The sequence below is a fragment of the Pangasianodon hypophthalmus genome, chromosome 14, assembly GCF_027358585.1.
Source record: "Pangasianodon hypophthalmus isolate fPanHyp1 chromosome 14, fPanHyp1.pri, whole genome shotgun sequence".
Taxonomy (NCBI): domain Eukaryota; kingdom Metazoa; phylum Chordata; class Actinopteri; order Siluriformes; family Pangasiidae; genus Pangasianodon; species Pangasianodon hypophthalmus.
Genome location: NC_069723.1, coordinates 6,664,488 through 6,683,326, shown reverse-complemented (window position 1 = coordinate 6,683,326; position 18,839 = coordinate 6,664,488). Strand labels below are relative to the sequence as shown.

General features: G+C 37.4%; 2 protein-coding genes across 5 annotated transcripts in view; one reads left to right on the top strand and one right to left on the bottom strand.

Moving 5' to 3' along the window:
- Window positions 1-1,450: 1,450 nt before the first annotated feature.
- LOC113532804 (interferon-induced very large GTPase 1) lies at window positions 1,451-16,784 on the bottom strand. Its single transcript, XM_026924449.3, has 6 exons — window positions 16,733-16,784; window positions 14,254-14,421; window positions 13,992-14,065; window positions 12,831-13,773; window positions 10,451-10,521; window positions 1,451-6,790 (listed from the first exon to the last, which is right to left on the bottom strand). The coding sequence occupies exons 2-6, from the start codon at window positions 14,408-14,410 to the stop codon at window positions 1,904-1,906; spliced, it is 6,132 nt and encodes a 2,043-aa protein (XP_026780250.3). The 5' UTR covers window positions 14,411-14,421; window positions 16,733-16,784; the 3' UTR covers window positions 1,451-1,903.
- The window catches only part of LOC113532805 (collagen alpha-6(VI) chain), a 33,087-nt gene continuing 20,619 nt past the window's right edge, over window positions 6,372-18,839 (top strand). For 2 of the 4 annotated variants that reach the window (XM_053239841.1, XM_026924450.3), the window contains exon 1: window positions 18,783-18,833. The gene's annotated coding sequence lies outside the window, so the exon portion shown is untranslated. Of the gene's footprint in view, window positions 6,503-18,781; window positions 18,834-18,839 lie in introns of those variants that run through there. The other 2 variants (XM_053239842.1, XM_053239839.1) reach the window with 2 other exon arrangements.

Genomic DNA, 18,839 nt, shown 5'->3' with positions numbered 1-18,839 from the left:
TGATGCTCTACTTCTTTTTGGAGCCTCCTACACCTGAGAATCACTCACTGCTGCTGAGGATGGCCTCACATGGAATGCCTAAATTTTGCTGTGAGGCTGCTGTGGATGAGACTGTTGATGGATACCATAAAGATGACTGTGGATGGTCTCATTTGGATAGACTAAAAATGGCTGTTGCTAAAAACAGTTTATGCTCAAGTCCCATTCATTATTTAGTGGATAAATTCACTTGGATACCATAGGCTTAAAGCTAAAACACTGCTGAAATAAAAAAAATACTCTGATGCTCGCACTGAAGATCCTTTTAACAACTTAGCACTGCTTGACTTTATAGTATACAGTTGTGCATTAGTAATGACTTACCATAGCACCATCCGGTATCATCCGGATGAGGATGGGTTCCCTTTTGAGTCTGGTTCCTCTCAAGGTTTCTTCCTCATATCATCTCAGGTAGTTTTTCCTCACCACCATCACCTCTGGCTTGCTCATTAGGGATAAATTCAGATATTTACAATTTATTTTGGTTTAATTTAGTTTGAATCTATTTATTTCTATAAAGCTGCTTTGTGACAATGTCCATTGTTAAAACAGCTATACATATAAAATTGAATTGAATTGAATTCAAAACATCATCTGGATACTTGGCTGTTGAATATAAACAAGTAAAAAGTTGCTTAATGCATTACAAAAATTATACAAAACATCTTGTGAAATCATCCACATCAGGAATAAACTCGCATAAGAAGTGTTCTTGGATTTACCTCTTACTGTAGCACTGCAGCTGTATTGCAGTGCTACAGTATTCCACTGTATACAGTATACAGTATACCACTGTATTCCACTGCAGCATGCAGATATTGACCAGTTTTTTTTGTGTTCTCTTCTTTTTGGATCTTTTTTTTTGTGGCACCTTTCATCCTCCCTTCATCTTCATCAGAAGTGCCACAAATCGTCTGATTTTATCTGATCGTGTTCTTTTATCGTCTCCTCGTGTTATTTTATCGTGTACTCGTATTCTTTTATCGTCTGCTCGTGTTCTTTTATCGTGTCTACTTGTGTTCTTTTATCGTCTACTCGTGTTCTTTTATCGTCTACTCGTATGTTTTTGTCATCTTCTCGTGTTCTTTTATCTCGTCTACTTGTGTTCTTTTATCGTCTACTCGTGTTCTTTTATCGTCTACTCGTATGTTTTTGTCATCTTCTCGTGTTCTTTTATCTCGTCTACTTGTGTTCTTTTATCGTCTACTCGTGTTCTTTTATCGTGTACTCGTAATCTTTCATCGTCTATTCGTGTTCTTTTATCATCTGCTCGTGTTCTTTTATTGTTTCTATTCAATAATCATGTAGTACACTAGAATTTTTTTGAATTTATGTGTATTATTTGAGTGTAATCTTCAGGACTAGTCTTTTTTTCATATAGTTTATACTGGAAATTATTTTTAGATGGAAGAATAAAAAAACTGAGGCACGGTCTCCTATGTTCTCTGTATGTTCCACAATGCTGAAGAATAAAATATCAGGCTTTAGAAAAGTCTTTCTGAAGCACAGAGACATAAAATGTGTTGTAATATTGTTTATTATTTCAACATTGACACTCAAACAAGAACATCTTAATTAAAAAAAATAATAATATCCTAATCAAGTACATTCTAGTATTAATATTTTCACTGGTATAACATGATTAATTTTTAAATGTTGTCATGAAGAAGAAAAAAGAAAGAGAAAAGGTAAAACAGTGTGTGTAAATATAGTGATCATTCTCAATTTAATCTAATGAATATTTCTTCATTATTTTTTATCCCTTTTGTTGTCACTAATACAGGCAAAGCTTCTCTATTTATGACTGGTTCATGATTAAGTTGCTGTTCCTGCTGGGTTCTGTTCAGATGAGCCGTGCCTTTCATCAGATATATTCATCCAAACTCTTAATAGCTTGTTTTTTATTGAAGTCTCTCCATTCCCTGGGGATCTCACCATAACCCTGAAATGTATTCTCATAGTGCCTTTCCAGGTCTTTCTGGAATCTGCACACAAACCATTTCCAGTATGCGAGTTGTGAATTATCAGGGGTGATGCTCCAGGTAGCATATACTCCTCCTGCTCTTCTGTATGATTTGTAAGGTACGAACTCATCTGTATCATGACTGGGGTGGAAACTTTTATTACTTTGCACAGCTGTTGTACAGAAATCAGAACAGAGATTTGTTGTACCTCTGTAATACCACCCATTGATACCATCTACCCTGTGGAAAGGGACACTGTGATCTCCATCATGATCCTCCATTGTGTTGGTGCAGATGGATTTACAGAATGGACACTGAACCCAGCAGCATCGACAGAGGTGTTCAATCAGGATCTTATCTGGCTTCTTCCTGAACTTCTCCATTTTTATGTCTTTTACACTTTTAAAGCTTTTGTCTAGCTCTGACATCATTTCAGTGAGACCTTCACTAACAAGCTGCTGTAGAAAATCAAAGTCTGTAATTTCTTTGTGATCAGTGAAGGTTATTTCTTTTAAGTTCAGTTCATCATTTAGTGAACTGGTAAAACTTCTCAGCCACATGTCTGCATCACCACGTCTGTTCTTCACCTTTTCAGTTGCAATGTGAACAGCATTTCTTACTCTCTGCATTTTCTCTTTTAGATTTTGTTTAAAAAGCTTCAGAACTGTGGTGTTATTTTCAGTAATGTACTTATTCACCTTCTCTGTAATGAAGTGTTTGAAGTGCTTTTTGGGATTATGAATGTACTCTTTGTACTTCTCAAAGTTCTCCTCCTCTGCCAGATATTTCAGGATGTGTTTCTCAAGGTTTGTTCTGTTACCGTTAAACTCTGGCATGCCTGATCTGATCTGTGCTGCCAAATCAATAGCAGTTTTATTGTAAACTGCTTGCAGGATGGATTCTCTCAGGTTACTGCAAATCAGTTCACCAAACACTTTTGTTGCTGTTGCTCCTCTGCAGTAGTTTTTAAAGACATTGTAATATTGTGGTTTCTGCTTGGACAGATAAACCCTTGGATCATTTGCATCCCTGAATTGCTTATGGCACTCAGTAAAACTGTGACTCGCAAGTTCACACACATGAAGACAGAGATCCAGAGTGAATTCCTTTTTGATCTTGATTCTCTTGTTTTCACTGTGATGTTGCTCAACTTTCTTCCTGATGTGGTCTGTTATTTCCTGTATGTAGGTGTCTTTGTACCCAAGTCTTGCGATTTTGCTGCAGATCTCACGAATTAATACCCCAGTTTCTTGGATGACATTTCTGATCAGATCCTTCACAAAATTTTGGTCTTCAGAATACAAGGCATTTGTCTCAGACTGATTTTTATTTTGCGTTCCATAGCCAGGTACAATGTATGAGACAAAACCTCTCCAGACTCTCTGATATATGGGTTGTTCTTTAATTTTGCCCTTGTTTATATCTTTGTTCACATCAGATTTGACTTTGTGCTGACTCTCGGCAAAAGATTCTTTGTGCTTGTTCAAAATAATATAACATGAATAATTTCCCAGCTTGTCTATTTTTTTGAAGTCTTCCTGAGATAGACGATCACGGACAAAAGCTTGTTCATTACCTTCAGACAGAATCTGTACAACATCCCCCCAAACCTCAGTAGCTTTTTCTGAAGGTGTATCGTGTGTCAGTTCAGTGACCCATTTGTCCCACAATTTGTCAAATTCTTGCTTCAGTACTTGTTCATCAGACTGCTTGCTCTTCAGACTTAGAGCGAGGTCTTTGCTCAGATTAAACAGTTTTTCATCGTACTGTGTCCTTTTATGTTCAAAAGTCTCCCGTGCACATTGCTGTCTTATAACTTCATTCGCATTTTGTTTTGTGTCTTTGACAAGGTCTTCATAAAGCTGTGTGATTTTGTTTTCACATCTCACTCTCCACTGAATTAAAATTTCTTTGTCTTTGTCCTCTTCAAAGAAACTCTTCATTGATTTGTCCACTTCCTCTTTGGTCTTTTTCATGTACAAAAAAAGATCTTTTTCTTCAATTCTTTTCAGTTTTTCATTTTCAATTCTGTTATAAAGTTTTTCTTCAGTGTCTAACATGGCACTTCTGAGGGCCCAGGTCCATTTTCCAAACTCATTCTCCAGTTTTCTGTACACTGCTATCTCCAGTGTGTTTTGGAAGCTAAACACAAAGTTCTCGTTGAGTAATGCATTCCAAAGATCACTGATGCGTGATTTAAACTCTGAGAGAGTCATACTAGTAGACTTGTCAGTTTTTTTGAAAATGGCGTTCTTTAGATTCTGAACATTTCTGCTGTAGCATGGGTTTGGTGGTGCCATTGGTGGGCTGCCCTCCCAGAGCTGAGCAAAATAATACACATCATCTTGTACATTGAATTCAATAACATCACTGAAACACTCAGCTTCACTTTCTTCTTCTTTTGCAGCCAATTTTGCCATTTCATCCAGTTTTTCCTGTAAACGTCTCCTTCCTTCCATGTTTTTCTCTCCAGCAGTGATGTCTCCAACATTCTGATGGACAAACATGCAGCTGGGATTCAGTCTGACCTTCTTCATCCTCAGGAATGCCTGAACAACAATCTGAAGGATGTCCTGCATCTCAGCAGGGTTCTCTCCAAAGATGTTGATCAAGGTCAGGTTTCCAAGACCAACAACAAATGTGGCGAGTTCATTGTCATGATGTCGAGTGGATTTTCCTGCAAGCTCAAGTGCTCGAAGTCCTTCAGTATCTACAATAAGAATGTAGTCAAACTTCAGCTCTTCTTTCATCTCCTCCGACACTCTGACCAGCTGCATGAAGGCTCCTCTGGTGCACCTTCCAGCACTGACAGCAAACTGGAGTCCAAACATGGCATTCAGCATGGTGGATTTCCCAGAGCTCTGAATCCCCAGAACTGACAGCACAAACACTCTCTGGTCTCCCAGTATCTTCACAAGTTCATCTAGAACTGCTGAAACCCAGATCAGAGGAACATGAGCAGCATCTCCATCCATCAGCTCCATTGGATGACCAGATTTCATGAGTTCTGCTGCAAGCTTGGGGAGAGAGGTCAAGGTTTTTTCTTCAGATCGTTTCTTGTGTGTTTGTACAGAAATAAAAGCCTCGTATATCTGACCCATCTCTCTGAAGATGTGCTCCAAACCAAAGGTTGCTGCATTCAGTTTTTCTGAAAGCTCCTCAAGTTCTGTTTGCTCCCACTTCATTTTATCCGATTTATCATGCTTCTTCTTAAGGTCTAAAACTGCTGTCCACTTTTTATTGTATTTGTGATGAAGAGCAGAAAGATAATCTGAGGTGCGTTTGTCTAGGAGAATCCCAACCCATTTTAAAAAGAATAATTTTTCATTTTCTCCTAGACGATCCAGTGAGGAAATGAATTGTTCCATAAGAACAGAGAGTCTATATTTATGCTGCTCTTCACGGATTTGCTTCATTTCTCTTTGTTTTGTACATTTTTGTATTTCTAAATTGTTCCCCTGAAGTTGATACAGGTCTTTGTTTATCTCACACCAGTCATGCCACAGTTTTCCTTGACAGGGCAGATGTTTTTCTTTTAGTTTGGAGAGTTCATTTCCCTCCAACTGACTCATTATCTTCACTGCAGCTTCCTTTGTTTTCTTGCATTCAGAGAAATCTTCATCTTTTGTAATCAGTTGGGTGTCAAAATCTTCAAGTTTGAAAATTATTTTTGAATTGGAGAGACACTCTTTTATAGTCATTCTGAGGTTCTTGGCTACATCTGAGTGAGTTCTGTCTTTAACTCCAATTCTGTATTTTCCATCCCTAAATCTAGTTACACCTGATTCATCCTCTGAAAGTAAACAAATCAGTGGCTTGGGGTCTCTGAAGAGCTTCTGTAGTATCTTCTTATATATTGCTTTTTCAGGATCAGAAAAAAGTACAACATTCACTGAGGACATTTCAGTCAGGATATCCAGTTGCTCTTTATTAGTTTCTGCATCACCATGGAGATTACAGAATGCAACACAGTCAGGGAAATAATCTGTTTCCTTCCCAGATGGGCAGTACCAAGCAATCTCCATCACTCCATCCAGCAGTAACCGGTTCTTGCTGCTGCCTGGACAGTTTCTGTGGAAGAACGTGTCATGTTTCTCATTGATCAAGCTGTTCATCAGCTGAGACTTGGATGAGGATGCAGAGCCGAACCTGAAGAAAGCCACCATTGGAGTTTCAGCTTCAGAAATCGCCTGGGTTTTACTGATGTCCTCACCAGAGGATTCAGTGGTCTTCCAACTCTTTCTGATTTGGCGAAAGGTCCACAGAGGAAACTCGATCTCTCTGGTGAAGGGATTGGGCACCAGCAGAGGCAGAGCATACTGACACTGAGCCAGTTTATTCACTATTAGCTGCTTTAGGAAATGATCTGAGCAGTGAAACACTGCCATCTGGACATCCATGGGGTGAACACGATATTTATGACTTTCTGCATTAAATGATTCTGCCTTTTTGGAGAACATTTCAGCAAACATATTAACATCATCATCTCCTGTACCTAGGTAAGTGTGGTCAAAATCAGTGAATTCTTCTTCAGTGGCAATGTATCTTGCTCTGTAGTCCATCATTAACAGCCTTTGTAGAAAAGTTTCTACTAAGTCTTTCTCTGTACAAGACTCCTTCCAGTGTAATGAATGTGAGGTTATTTGGAGAATGTCTGAAGTTTTCATTTTTTGTTTGTGCTTTTCATTAAGATTAAGTCTAAAAAACAGTTGCTCTCTTTTTGTCATTTCAAGCTTTTTCTTTTCTTCATATTTTGATCTGTCTTCTCCAGATTCTGTCATCTTTCCCTGTAAAATATTTCATACATTTAAACATTTTCAATTTATTTTTAGATGACAATTTAATTTGTCCATCTGTCTTGGTAAATTACTGGTTAAATACAAAAGCCTAACCTCACTCAGGTCTCTGAAAAGCTGTGAAAAAGACTAACCCAGCTCCTGAACCTATGCAAATATAATATGTGATCCCCTTCATAATGCAAAAAAACATAGAAAAAGGGCTTGTGTTTTTCACCATGGAGAAGAGTCGTATCACAGCACACATCCTACACATACTCAGAATGTAGTACTATCTTCTTTGTACTATAGGCAGTGGTGGTTCAGTGGTGTATGTCTAGTAAACAGAAATTTTGTTTATTGGTTATCCTCTTTTTTATTAACAGCATAATTTTGTATCTGCATTATGTTATTGCATTTGATTTTTTCCTTTGACTCCTGTTTGTACTTGTTTATCATCCGCACACATATTTTCCTTATGAATAATATTTTAGCATGTTGACTGCATGTGTGTATATATGATATGTATTATTCCAGATTCATAAAATAATATAGAACTACTGTAATATTTGAATATTTTATTGTGTTATTATTTCAGTAACATACTGTACATATGTGTAAGGTAAGTGACTAAAAATCAAAGGAATATTCCTTGCACTTTCTTACCAGCCTGCTGGGAAATGTTTTCATGTTATAGGAAACATATATGGCCTGGCGTGAAGCAGTGGAGTCTGGTTTATACTTGGAGTGTGTGTGTGCAGAAGCTGCGGTAATGCGAGTTGGGGTGGGGGGTGGGGGGGTGTCAGAGTCAAAACAACCCGAGCTAGATCATGCAGAGCGATGTTAAACTCACTGACAAGCTCTGTCTCTCTGTAAACTTTCCATGATTGTTATAAGCTATGTCTCACAATGAAAACTCTTACATTCAAAAGTATTTAGTAATCTAGAAAATCCAGAAGGCTGGTATACAATACAGAGCTTTCAGTAGGTGTGAAGGCTACATAGGTTTTTAAAACTCAAACACTAATTGTAATAGGAAAACTGGTTAGTGTTAGCACTCAATAACTCTCTAGAATAGTACATAAATACAGTATGTGCTTTGAGACACAATGCTAGCATATTTAGCAGAGGTAAATGGACAGGGGAATTTGTCAGTTTTATTGTTGAACTACACTAGTGCAGCGTTTCACGATAATGGAAAAAAAGACTAAAATAACTCTATTAATTTAACCATGGCTTGTCTGAATGTGACTAGCATTTCAAAATATTAGCACACAAACTCTGCCTTTGGTATTTATAATTTGTAATTTGTAATCAAGTGACCTCATGTTTGGGAACTCCTGTCTCAGACTTGTTTTTTGCTTGGTTTGGAGATAAAGACAATGCCTGAGTACTACAGAACCTCACAAATCCCCCTCAATGCCCACTAGATTTGGGCATGAGACTAGGATATTTTTCACTGCACATCCTAGAACAGATTAATCACACAGGCATACACCTTGACCACTGGACATCCAGGTGTGAGAAAAATTGGAGAAACAAGTAACCCATGGGGAAAGAGATGGGGAAAACATTGTGGCCCCAAGCTGCCTGCGTTTACTTTACAGAGTGCAAATAGTGACAATTCCAATTGGGGGTACTTGGAATCCTCTATCAGGAAGCAAAATTAAACAGGCAGCAAAAAGAGAAAGTTCCCTTTATAACCTTTCACCAGGAAAAAATAATGAAGTGACTGCTGAGTGAAAAATGCTCAGTTATTCTTCCTTCATCAATACCAGTAGGATATATGTAAGTGTACACTGTATGATGGAAAATATTCTGGCTTTAGAGGAGCACATTCAGGAATTATAAAGGACTACTGATACTGAGGAATCAGAAATAGAGTTCTAGATACTTTATTGGTGAGCTCCTATCACCCAAGTTCCCATATTAGAGCCCTTTCAGCAGGGCAAATGGGTGATGACACAGTAGCAGAGTTGCAAAACCACAGACAAATCTAAGGCTTGCCCATGGCAACTCCACTCCTCTCCTGTTTATAGTGGATATAAAAAGTTTACACACCCCTGTTAAAAGTTTTTGTGATGAAAAAATGAAACTAAGATAAATCATGTCTGAACTTTTTCCACCCTCAATGTGAAATTACAGTGTATAAAAATTAAGTGAAAAACAATCAGAAACCTTTTAGGGAAAAATAGAAAAAATAAAAAAAAATTACAGTAACCTGGTTGCATAAGTATACACACCCTTTTATAATTGGGGATGTGGCTGTGTTCAGAATGAACCAATCACATTCAATCTCATGTTCTAAAGTAATTATCATATAGCTGTCATCAATTAAATTATTCTGATTAACCCCAAGTAAAGACCAGCTGTTTCTGTAGGATTTTCTTCACATCTTCATGGTTTCATCCGACTGCTTATGCCATGATCCTCAAAGAGCTTATAAAGCCTGTACAAGGTCTCACTGTAGAAAGGAATCGATCAGGAGAGGGGTATAAAAGAATTTCCAAAACATTAGATGTACCATGGAACACCGTGAAGGCCATCATCAACAAGTGGAGAAAATGGAGCACTACAGTGATGTCACCAAGAATAGGACCTCCCTCCAATATTTATAAAAGGACAAGACAAAACCTTACCAGGGAGGCTGCTAAGAGACCTACGGCAACACTAAAGGAGCTGCAGGAATATCTGACAAGTACTGATTACTCTCTGCATGTAACAACAATCTCTCATATCCTTCACATGTCTGGGCTATGGGGTACAGTGGCTAGACAGGAGCCGTTTCTCACAAAAAACATCCAAGCTCAAATAAATCACCCCAAACCATGTGGCAAAACGTGTTATGGTCTGATGAGACCAATTCCAAAAGGTATAATAATTCCATAATTCCAAAAGGTAGGTTTGGTGCAAAAAAATCACATCACCAAAAGAACACCATACCCAGGGTGAAGCATGATGGTGGCAGCATCATGCTTTAGGGCTGCTTTTCTTCAGCAAGAACTGGGGCTTTTATCAAGGTGGAGGGAATCATGAATAGCTACAAATACCAGTCGATTTTACTGCAAAACCTTCAGGTGTCTGCTATTAAGCTGACGATGAAAAGGAATTTCACCTTTCAGCATGACAATGACCCAAGCATACATCCAAATCAACAAAGGAATGACTTCACCAAAAGAAGATCAATGTTTTTGAATGGCCTAGCCAGAGCCCAGACCTGAATCTAACTAAAAATCTGTGGGGTGACCTGAAGTGGGCTGTGCACAGGAGATGCTCTTACAATTTAACAGAATTAAAATGTTTTTGCAAGGAAGAGCGGCAATATATTGCTTCAAGATGTGCCACGCTGATAGACTCTTACCCAAAAAGATTGAATGGGATGGTAAGATCTAAAGGTGCTTCAACTAAGCGTTAGTTTAGGGGTGTGCACACTTATGCAACCAGGTTAATTTTATTTTTAATTTTTCCCCCCAAATGATCTTTACTGTTTTTCACTTTAATTTATAGGCTGCAATTTCACAATAAAGATAGAAAAGTTCTGACATGATTTATCTTTGTTTCTTTCTTTTTTTTTTATTTACATCACAAGAACCTGCCATTTTAACAGGTTTGTGTAGACCTTTTATAGCCATTGTTTTAAGCTTTAATTTGACTGGATAAGGAACTGCTTACCTTTCCTTTTTCTGTCTGTTCTTCACTGATATGTGGAACTTTCTTCTCTTGTGGCAGGTGAGTGCTATGGTCTATGAAAAAAGTTAAAAATGAAAAGTACAAATAAAATTTATAGAGAATGTTTTGTATTCTACTTGATGAATAAAGGCTGATTTTTTTTAACATAAAAAAAATCAGAGGCAGCCTCTTCATGCTCTTGCTAAGGTTAACTACTCAATCAGTGGCTCTTGTAACTTTGTATATAAATAATGTGGTCTCTTGAGACATTTATACAAATGCAGACAAATGAAATGAAAATCTGGATAAATGAAATTTAACATGACGTCAAACCACAATGACTCTATTTCCTGAAGTTATATACTGTATACTGTATATACAGAATACGTTTAATATATCCACCAACAGCCTCAGTCTACCCAAAGAAACATACACAGCTCAGAAAGATCTCAGCAAAAGGAAAGACATTGTGATCAGATCAGCAGATAAAGGTGGGGCAGTTGTTTTCTGGAGAAAAGACTGTTACATCAAGGAAGCAGAGATGCAATTTTCCTATACTAGCTTCTATAGGTGGGTTGACCATGTTATCACTCCCCAGCTACAGTCCTCCATCCAGTTTATTATTGCTAATGCCACTACATCTAATTCCATCTGGAACCTTGTCCAACAGAAATTACATCACAGGATCTAGATGACATTTTCCATTGGTCAGTCTTTATCAACATTTGTGAAAGACTCCACACATTTTCTTACAGAATCTTGAAGATTTCAAAGAACAGTCCCTGCAAAACAATCCTTTACTTTTTTTTATGGATTTCAAAAGCTTGCATAAAATCATTCCTGATAAAGATGGATTGCTTCAGCTTCAACTCCAAGTTTTACTCCCAAGTAAAAGGAGTTAGTAAGAACATAAAATGGGGACTCTCATTGGATTTGTTGAACAAAAGTTCTTTGAACAATTTACTGATCATGTACCCACTCTATTTCTTAGGTACATCGATGGCATTGTTAAGTGCAAAGTTTAGGCACTCCAGCTTTTTTAAATTTTCTCCTTCTCCACATTTTACTAAGCTCCAGAATATACATGGAGTAATAATAACATGTCATCAATCTAGACATATCCTTGAAGTCAGTAAATTCCACTTTGAAAACCACCATCCATTATAAACTGATAGAATGTCTTTTCTACATGGAGTATAACTTTTCACATCCCAAACACTGCAATGATTCCATCCCTTATTCATAGCCAGTGAGATTTAAATGCATCTTCAGTGAGAATAAAGATTTTCTCCACCAAAAGTAAGGAATTGTGCAATTATGTTTACGACTGTGGATTCCCAAAACCATTGTAGATCATGCCATGCACTGTATTAGCACAATTGAGGGAACAGGTGCAAGAGTCTCTACACATTCCCCTGCCAGCACAGAGAGAATTCCTTTGGTACTTACTTATCATTCCACTAATAAGACAGTTATGGATATTATACTTAAAAACTTCTAAATCCTCCAGGACATTCCTGAGATCCCCAACCCCAAGGAATAAATGTTATGTTTTGGCTGTTACATCCTGAAGCATTTCAAATATCCTGGTTTTACTACTGCCTCAGAAGCACTCTGCTTGCATAGCTGATGAAGGCCTTTTGTCCAAAACATTCTGTTTCACCACACTGTTACCACTTCTACCATATACACTCACTGTCCACTTTATTAGGAACACCTGTACGCCTATACATTCATGCAGTTATCTAATTAGCCAATCAGTGGCAGCAGCACAATGCATAAAAACATGCAGATACAGGTCAAGAGCTTCAGTTAATGTTCACATCAAACTCTGATCTCTGTGACTTTAACTGTGGCATGGTTGTTGGTGCCTGATGGGCTGGTTTGAGTATTTCAGAAACTGCTGATCTCCTGGGATTTTCACACACAACAGTCTCTAGAGAGATCACACTTCTTCATATTTAAATATTTGGACATTGACAAAGTTTTTGTTTTTTTAGCTACCTACCACAGTATATTGGATTTCAAATTAAATAATGAATGAGTTCAAAGTACAGAGATTCAGCTTTAATTTTAATTAATTTCATTTAACTTCATATTGAGAGTTAACAGCAACAAATTCCAAATCCAAATGCCACACTTTAAATCAACTTCAGATAATGAGGAAATAACACACACCTAGCCATGGAAGAGCTGAGCAGCCAACTGTCCAATTACTTTTAGTCTCTTAATTGAATTCAATCAGCTTCACTATATTGTGTTAGGCAGCTAAAATAACAATAGTTTTTTTTCAATGTTCAAATTTTTGTGGACCTGACTTAATAACCATGTATATACACACATATATTTCAGGTATTCATAAGACAACAAAATCATACACCACCTTTCTGCCTCCCCGTCTCTTGCTGATGTTCTTTAAACTTTAATTCTGTGTTGTAGTTCTCAGCAGTGTGGCAGTGCTGATTGTTCTCAGAGAAGAGATGATCAATCTTCTCCAGCAGTGTTCTCATTTCTGACTGGTTGTTCATTTTCTTGCTGCATGTGCAGTATCTGTCTCCACACTTCTTCACCAGTTGCTCTAGAACAGTGTTGTTCTTCAGGTCATCTATGATGGTGTCACACTCCTCCTCTCTCTCGTAAGTGAAAAGAATCATCACAAAGGAAAGAACATCTTCTCCAAATTTTCTTTCCAGCCATTCAAGTCCCATTTTATCATCATCTGTAAATTGTCCCAGTTTCAGGACAAAGATAAAGGACTGGATGTTGTTTTCATTAACTAACTGACCAGTGATGTGGTCCACAGAATCCACGGACAAATAATTCTCATGCAAGTCCAGTATGTTGACCACTGACAATGCACGTCCTGACACTTTTATTTGTCTGGGGATGTGGGCCTGATCTGGAGGAAAATGTTCTGCTCCAAGTAGTATATTTTCCTCTCCAAGGTGGACTGCAGAGGTGTTTCCAAACAGCACAACAGTGAAACCGGAGGAATCACTTGTGGATTCAACATCACAAACTGATAAAGCTGATCCCCCTCTGGTCATTTCTTCAGTGATATCTTCTTGTGATGCTTCAGTGGCTGTGTTAATATTTTCTAAACTACCATCAGCCTGGCTGTGCTCAGGAGCTACTCTTTTCATTGTTTGAGACCCTTCAGTGACCTCATTCTTTATTTCTGTATGCAGCTTGATATCATCTGGAAACGGTGTGGCTTCCTGACCAGTACCATCTTCATACTCATCAGCTTGGGAATGTCTGGATGCCATAGTACTGTTTATTTCAGCTCGCAATGTCACGTTGTTTTTCTTTGTGTCTTCATTATCCTTGAACAAAGGTAATGTAAGCATTTATTGTCTCACTTTATTTTTAAATGAGCAATATGTAAAAATTACATTATTAAACTGACATAATACCACTGTGTAAAGATAAACTCTAGATTCTTTAAGGGAAGTTCTCCTTTATGTTTAATTAAAACTCTATTTTTCTTTTTTAAGGATTTATTTGCATTTCTTGTAATATGTCCTCAGTAATCTGTACTCACCCCACATTTTCCTGGTGGTATTTGGTTTTCCAGTCTGGTGTCGGTCTGATCTGTGCAGTCTTGTCTACAGAAATCTTGATGAAACGATAGAAACAGATGTTATTTGAAAGTGGACTTTTTTCAGAAATGATGATGAGACTCCATCAGTAATGAACATAAAATCCTAGCTGACAATCCCTCACCAAACTTTATTTATTACCTTATGATTTCTCACTGAGATTTCATTTTACATTTTGTGAAAATTTGTCAAATCACTTATCACCTTTGTCACAGTGTTCAATATCTTTTTCATTGTCCACATGTGGATTGTGGATGTTCTCACGATCTTGACTCGCTTTACTGCCGATTTCTTCTGGGTCTGAGAAGTGCTCGGTCACTGGCTGGATGTCTGTTTCATCACCTGGAGCTTGATCTGCCATGACTTCTTTCTCTAAATTACATTCATAAAATTATGAAACAGAGTCTAGATATACTGGTATTTAAAATACTTTCATAATAGCTGAATTTTTAGTTTGTATTTTTACTTTAAAAGTGGAGCAGAGTAGGTCTTACATTATGAACATCCAGAACGGATGTACACTCACAAGCTTCTCTGCATGCTCGATTTACTGCTTCAAACTTGCAAATAGCTTTGTGTGCACTCTGTGTTTCCCCAAACTGCGCCCCACACCCGATCCACGACTAATTTGATTACATTCAAATTTGCTTTACGACACTACCAGATCTTTATGGCACATGTGTGTAGTTTTACATTTAGTGTACATTTTGTGGCATTTCAAAATGAACACTGTAATTTGTGTAACACTGTAATACATGTGAGGACATGTTAGAAAGATGAAAACGTTTTCAAACATTGCAAAAATATCTTGTGGAGAGAGAGTTTGTCCCCAAATGTAGTAAAAGGTTGCGAGGTGAAATAGCAGGTGAGGGCAAGGTTTAACAGGAGAGTATGGGGATAGGCTAATGAACATAGCACACCTGATACCTGTCTGCACTCTTTATATGAACAATATCTCTCTCTCTCTCGCTCTGTGACTCAGCAAATGAATCTGATGGCGAGGTGCCAGACAGGAAGTGAGTGCATATCATATTATATTCATATTCATATCATATTCACTAGAATCTTGTTCCTTTAAATACCCTGTCTGAGGCACATTTATGTCTCTCTAATTGTCTGTGTGCAGTTCATTTTCATTAAAATCACTGCACTGGAGACTGAAGAGGGATATACACTTTTTAAAAAACCTATTTAATGTTATTTTAGTTTTGATCTATAGCTCAGCTTTGTTTGGCCAATTAAGCACTATAACTTGTGGATGGTAGGAGTGCTAATGTAATTTACAAGGTGAGGAGGTAATCTAGCCTTGATCAAGCATAGGATTCTCACTGACCTATAGTTTTATAGCAAGTAGCATGAAATGAATGTCCTGCATAAAAGGCTACATACACACTGGATCTCTAGAAAACAGTGCAGTTATTTAATTATGAGCATTTACAAGCAATGTAGTCTTCATTAACATTTGAAAAAAATAACACATTCCAAAACTTTTTTGTTCAGACATAAAGCAAATTTTGTGTTAAATAAATCCTTCCAAGTATAATAAATAGGTTGATGATGAAATAAATAATTTCTTACACCTTTGTCAAAATTATTTCATTGAAATAAAACATCTATATAGAATAAAGATATTATTTTATAAAATAATAAATAAACTATTTAGCTGAAGCAACACATGCCTTCAAAAATAATAATGTATGCATTGCCAAAACAGACAGGATTTTCTATTCTTCAGCACAAGCACAATAGCAAATAGTATCCATGTTAGAATCCTTCTTCTTTAGATACAGCTTAACCGAGCAAAGCTGATAAATTAACTTACATGATACATCTTTAACCTTGTTTCTTATATTTATATATTAGAGCACAAAGCTCGAGTAAGACATTAATATATTAATGTATGGATGTGCAACAGCAAGGAGAGGGAATGTGACTTAACAGGGCTCTTTATAAAAGTATGTTATCTCTGATAGGAACAGCCTCAATAACCACAGCAAATCATATTTTAGTAGCGGGAATATTTTATTAATTTTAAAATCCGAATGAAAATAAAATATTTCTTTATGGAAATTGGATAGCTTAAATTGGATACTTTGTATATGCTGTAATTATGTAGCAAAAGTAATGGAGACCGCCCACTTTGAATATAAAACGTAGCATGTGACGTTTTTGCGCACGCGTAGTAAAGATCTGGCTGAATCATCTGCTGACTCATTGTGAGGGACGCAGACTGCGGAATCACACGTTCAGTTCAATAAACCGAATAGTATATTGCTTATGTGTTTCATTTTAAAGGGTCAAATTAGAGGTGCAACACTAAACCTGCACACTTCCATCAGTCAATTTTAATTCACATTTGTTAATTAGATGAAAATGATCTGCAGTACTTAATGGCTTCAGTCTCTTTCAGGGTAACCACGAAAAACATGAAATCCTTCAAATAGGGAATTTGTTCTTATCCTTGATTTCTGTTCCTAAAATTACTTTCAGGGAAAGTAACAGCAGCTTGTTATAAAGTTACAGTAAGCAATGTTTCTGAAACAACTCCTAATTTACTACAATTAATAATTAATAAACAATTAATGCACTCTTTAAGTTAAATGACTAAAATATTGTTTCAGGATTTGATGCTACACAGGGAATGAAATAAAATGATATAGATTACAGAACAGTAAAATAATACCTGAGCACCGAAGCCTCCAGGTTTGCAGGCAATTCTGTAAATCCAAAGTACCAAGCTGGTTGTTTAATGAGCAGGGTGTGACGAGTCCTTGAAGTCACATGACTTCACAGTAAAATTCCTTCCCCCACTTTTTTTTCTTTTGTACTTTAACCACATATTATCTATACAGGCACATATTATTAAAATAGTGCTGCACTTTCGTATTTCTATTTTTTTTAGCTTAATACATTAGAGTATACATTAAAAAATTAGACCTGAATGCTAAAATGTCCCAAACTCATCTCACAGACCCACACAAAGTTACCTTATTTGAGTAGGACACAGGAAAACGAGACTTAAATCTCACATCTTTTAGTTTCATTGGTAACTGATGTTAAAAAGATTGTAATATTTATAATTCCAAAACCAGATTCCAAACCTGCTCTCCTAATTTGAAGTGAATTAAATTCCTTTCCTATGGAAGCATTTGATAGCCACCTCAATACTGTTCTGCATCCGTTTTGTAGCATTTGGCTGAATGTGAGCAGAGAGTATAGCCCTATACACCTCAGAATTCATTCTCTTGCTACTTCTGTCAGCAGTCTCATCATCAATAAACACCAGAGAGCCCGTTCCGTTGGCAGCCATACATGCCCTTGCCATAACACTCCCTCCACCATGTTTGACACATGACGTGGTATACTTTGGATCATGAGCTGTTCCTTTCACCAGTTTCATCAGTCCAAAGAATCTTATTCCAGAACATGGGAGGCTTTTTAGATGTTTTCTGGCAAAGTCTAATCTGGCTTTCCTGTTCTTGAATGTTACCAGTGGTTTGCACCTTGTTGTAAACCTTCTGTATTTACTTTCATGAAGGCGTCTCTTGATTGTAGATTTTGACAATGATATGCCTACCTTCTCCAGAGTATTCTTGACTTCTGTTGATGTTGTGAAGGTGTTTTTCTTCACCAAGGAAAGGATTCTGCAATCATCCACTTTAGTTGTCTTCCGTGGTCTTCCAGGCCTTTCGATGTTGTTGAGCTCACCAGTGCTTTCTTTCTTTTTAAGAATGTACCAAATTGTTAATTTGGCCACACCTAAGGTTTTTGCTATCTCTCTTATAGATTTATGTTGTTTTTTGAGAATCATGATAGCCTCCTTTACTTGCGATCTCCTTGGACATCATATTGATAGCTCCAGTCAAACAGATGCCAAATGCCAACTCAATACCTGATATCAACTCCAGACCTTTTATCTGCTTCATTTGTCTTGAAGTAACGAGGGAATGGACCGCACCTGGTCAATTAACTTCTTGTCAGTCAATTGTCCAAATACCTTTGAGCCCCTGAAAATTGAAGTACTTTGCTTAAAATGGCTGTAATTCCTAAATGGTAAATGCCATATTTTTGTGGAACCTCTTAAAATAAAGCTGAAAATCTACACTTCGATCACATCTTGATTGTTTTATTTCAAATCCATTGTGGTGGTGTATAAAGACAAAATCACAAAAACTCTGTCATCGTCCAAATACTTCCGGACCTGATTGTATGTGAATTTATCCCTAATGAGCAAGCCAGAGACAACAGTGGTGAGGAAAAACTCCCTGAGACGATATGAGGAAGAAACCTTGAGAGGAACCAAACTCAAAAGGGAACCCATCCTCATCTGGGTGACACTGGATAGTGCTATTATAAATAATTCCCTTCTATAACTGTGTAGTACATGGACAAATAGTGCAATTGTGCAATCAGTAAATTCATCACAGTTTTCATAAGAAGTCTGGTTTGTTAAATCTATTCACTGTCCACTGATGGAGTCCTGAGTACAAAGCTGCTCATGGCAACTGCTGCCTCAAAGCCACCACAGGGACTGAGACTGTGTCTGAGTCCCGAACAGTAATTGGAAGGCTGTTCCATATGTGGTGAGTCATGCAGCTGGTTTATATTTTTAGACTAAAGTGGCACGTTAATTGCTCTGGTAGGGTTGTAATGAGCAGGGCGTGGTTTACTCATTGTGTGATTGGTGCGTGTATATATTCTGGGGCTTGGGGCACTGCCGGTGTGCGCCATAGCTTGGGGACCGCCCACTTCCGGTATCGCTCATGGCTCCCGCTGCGTTGATGGTATGT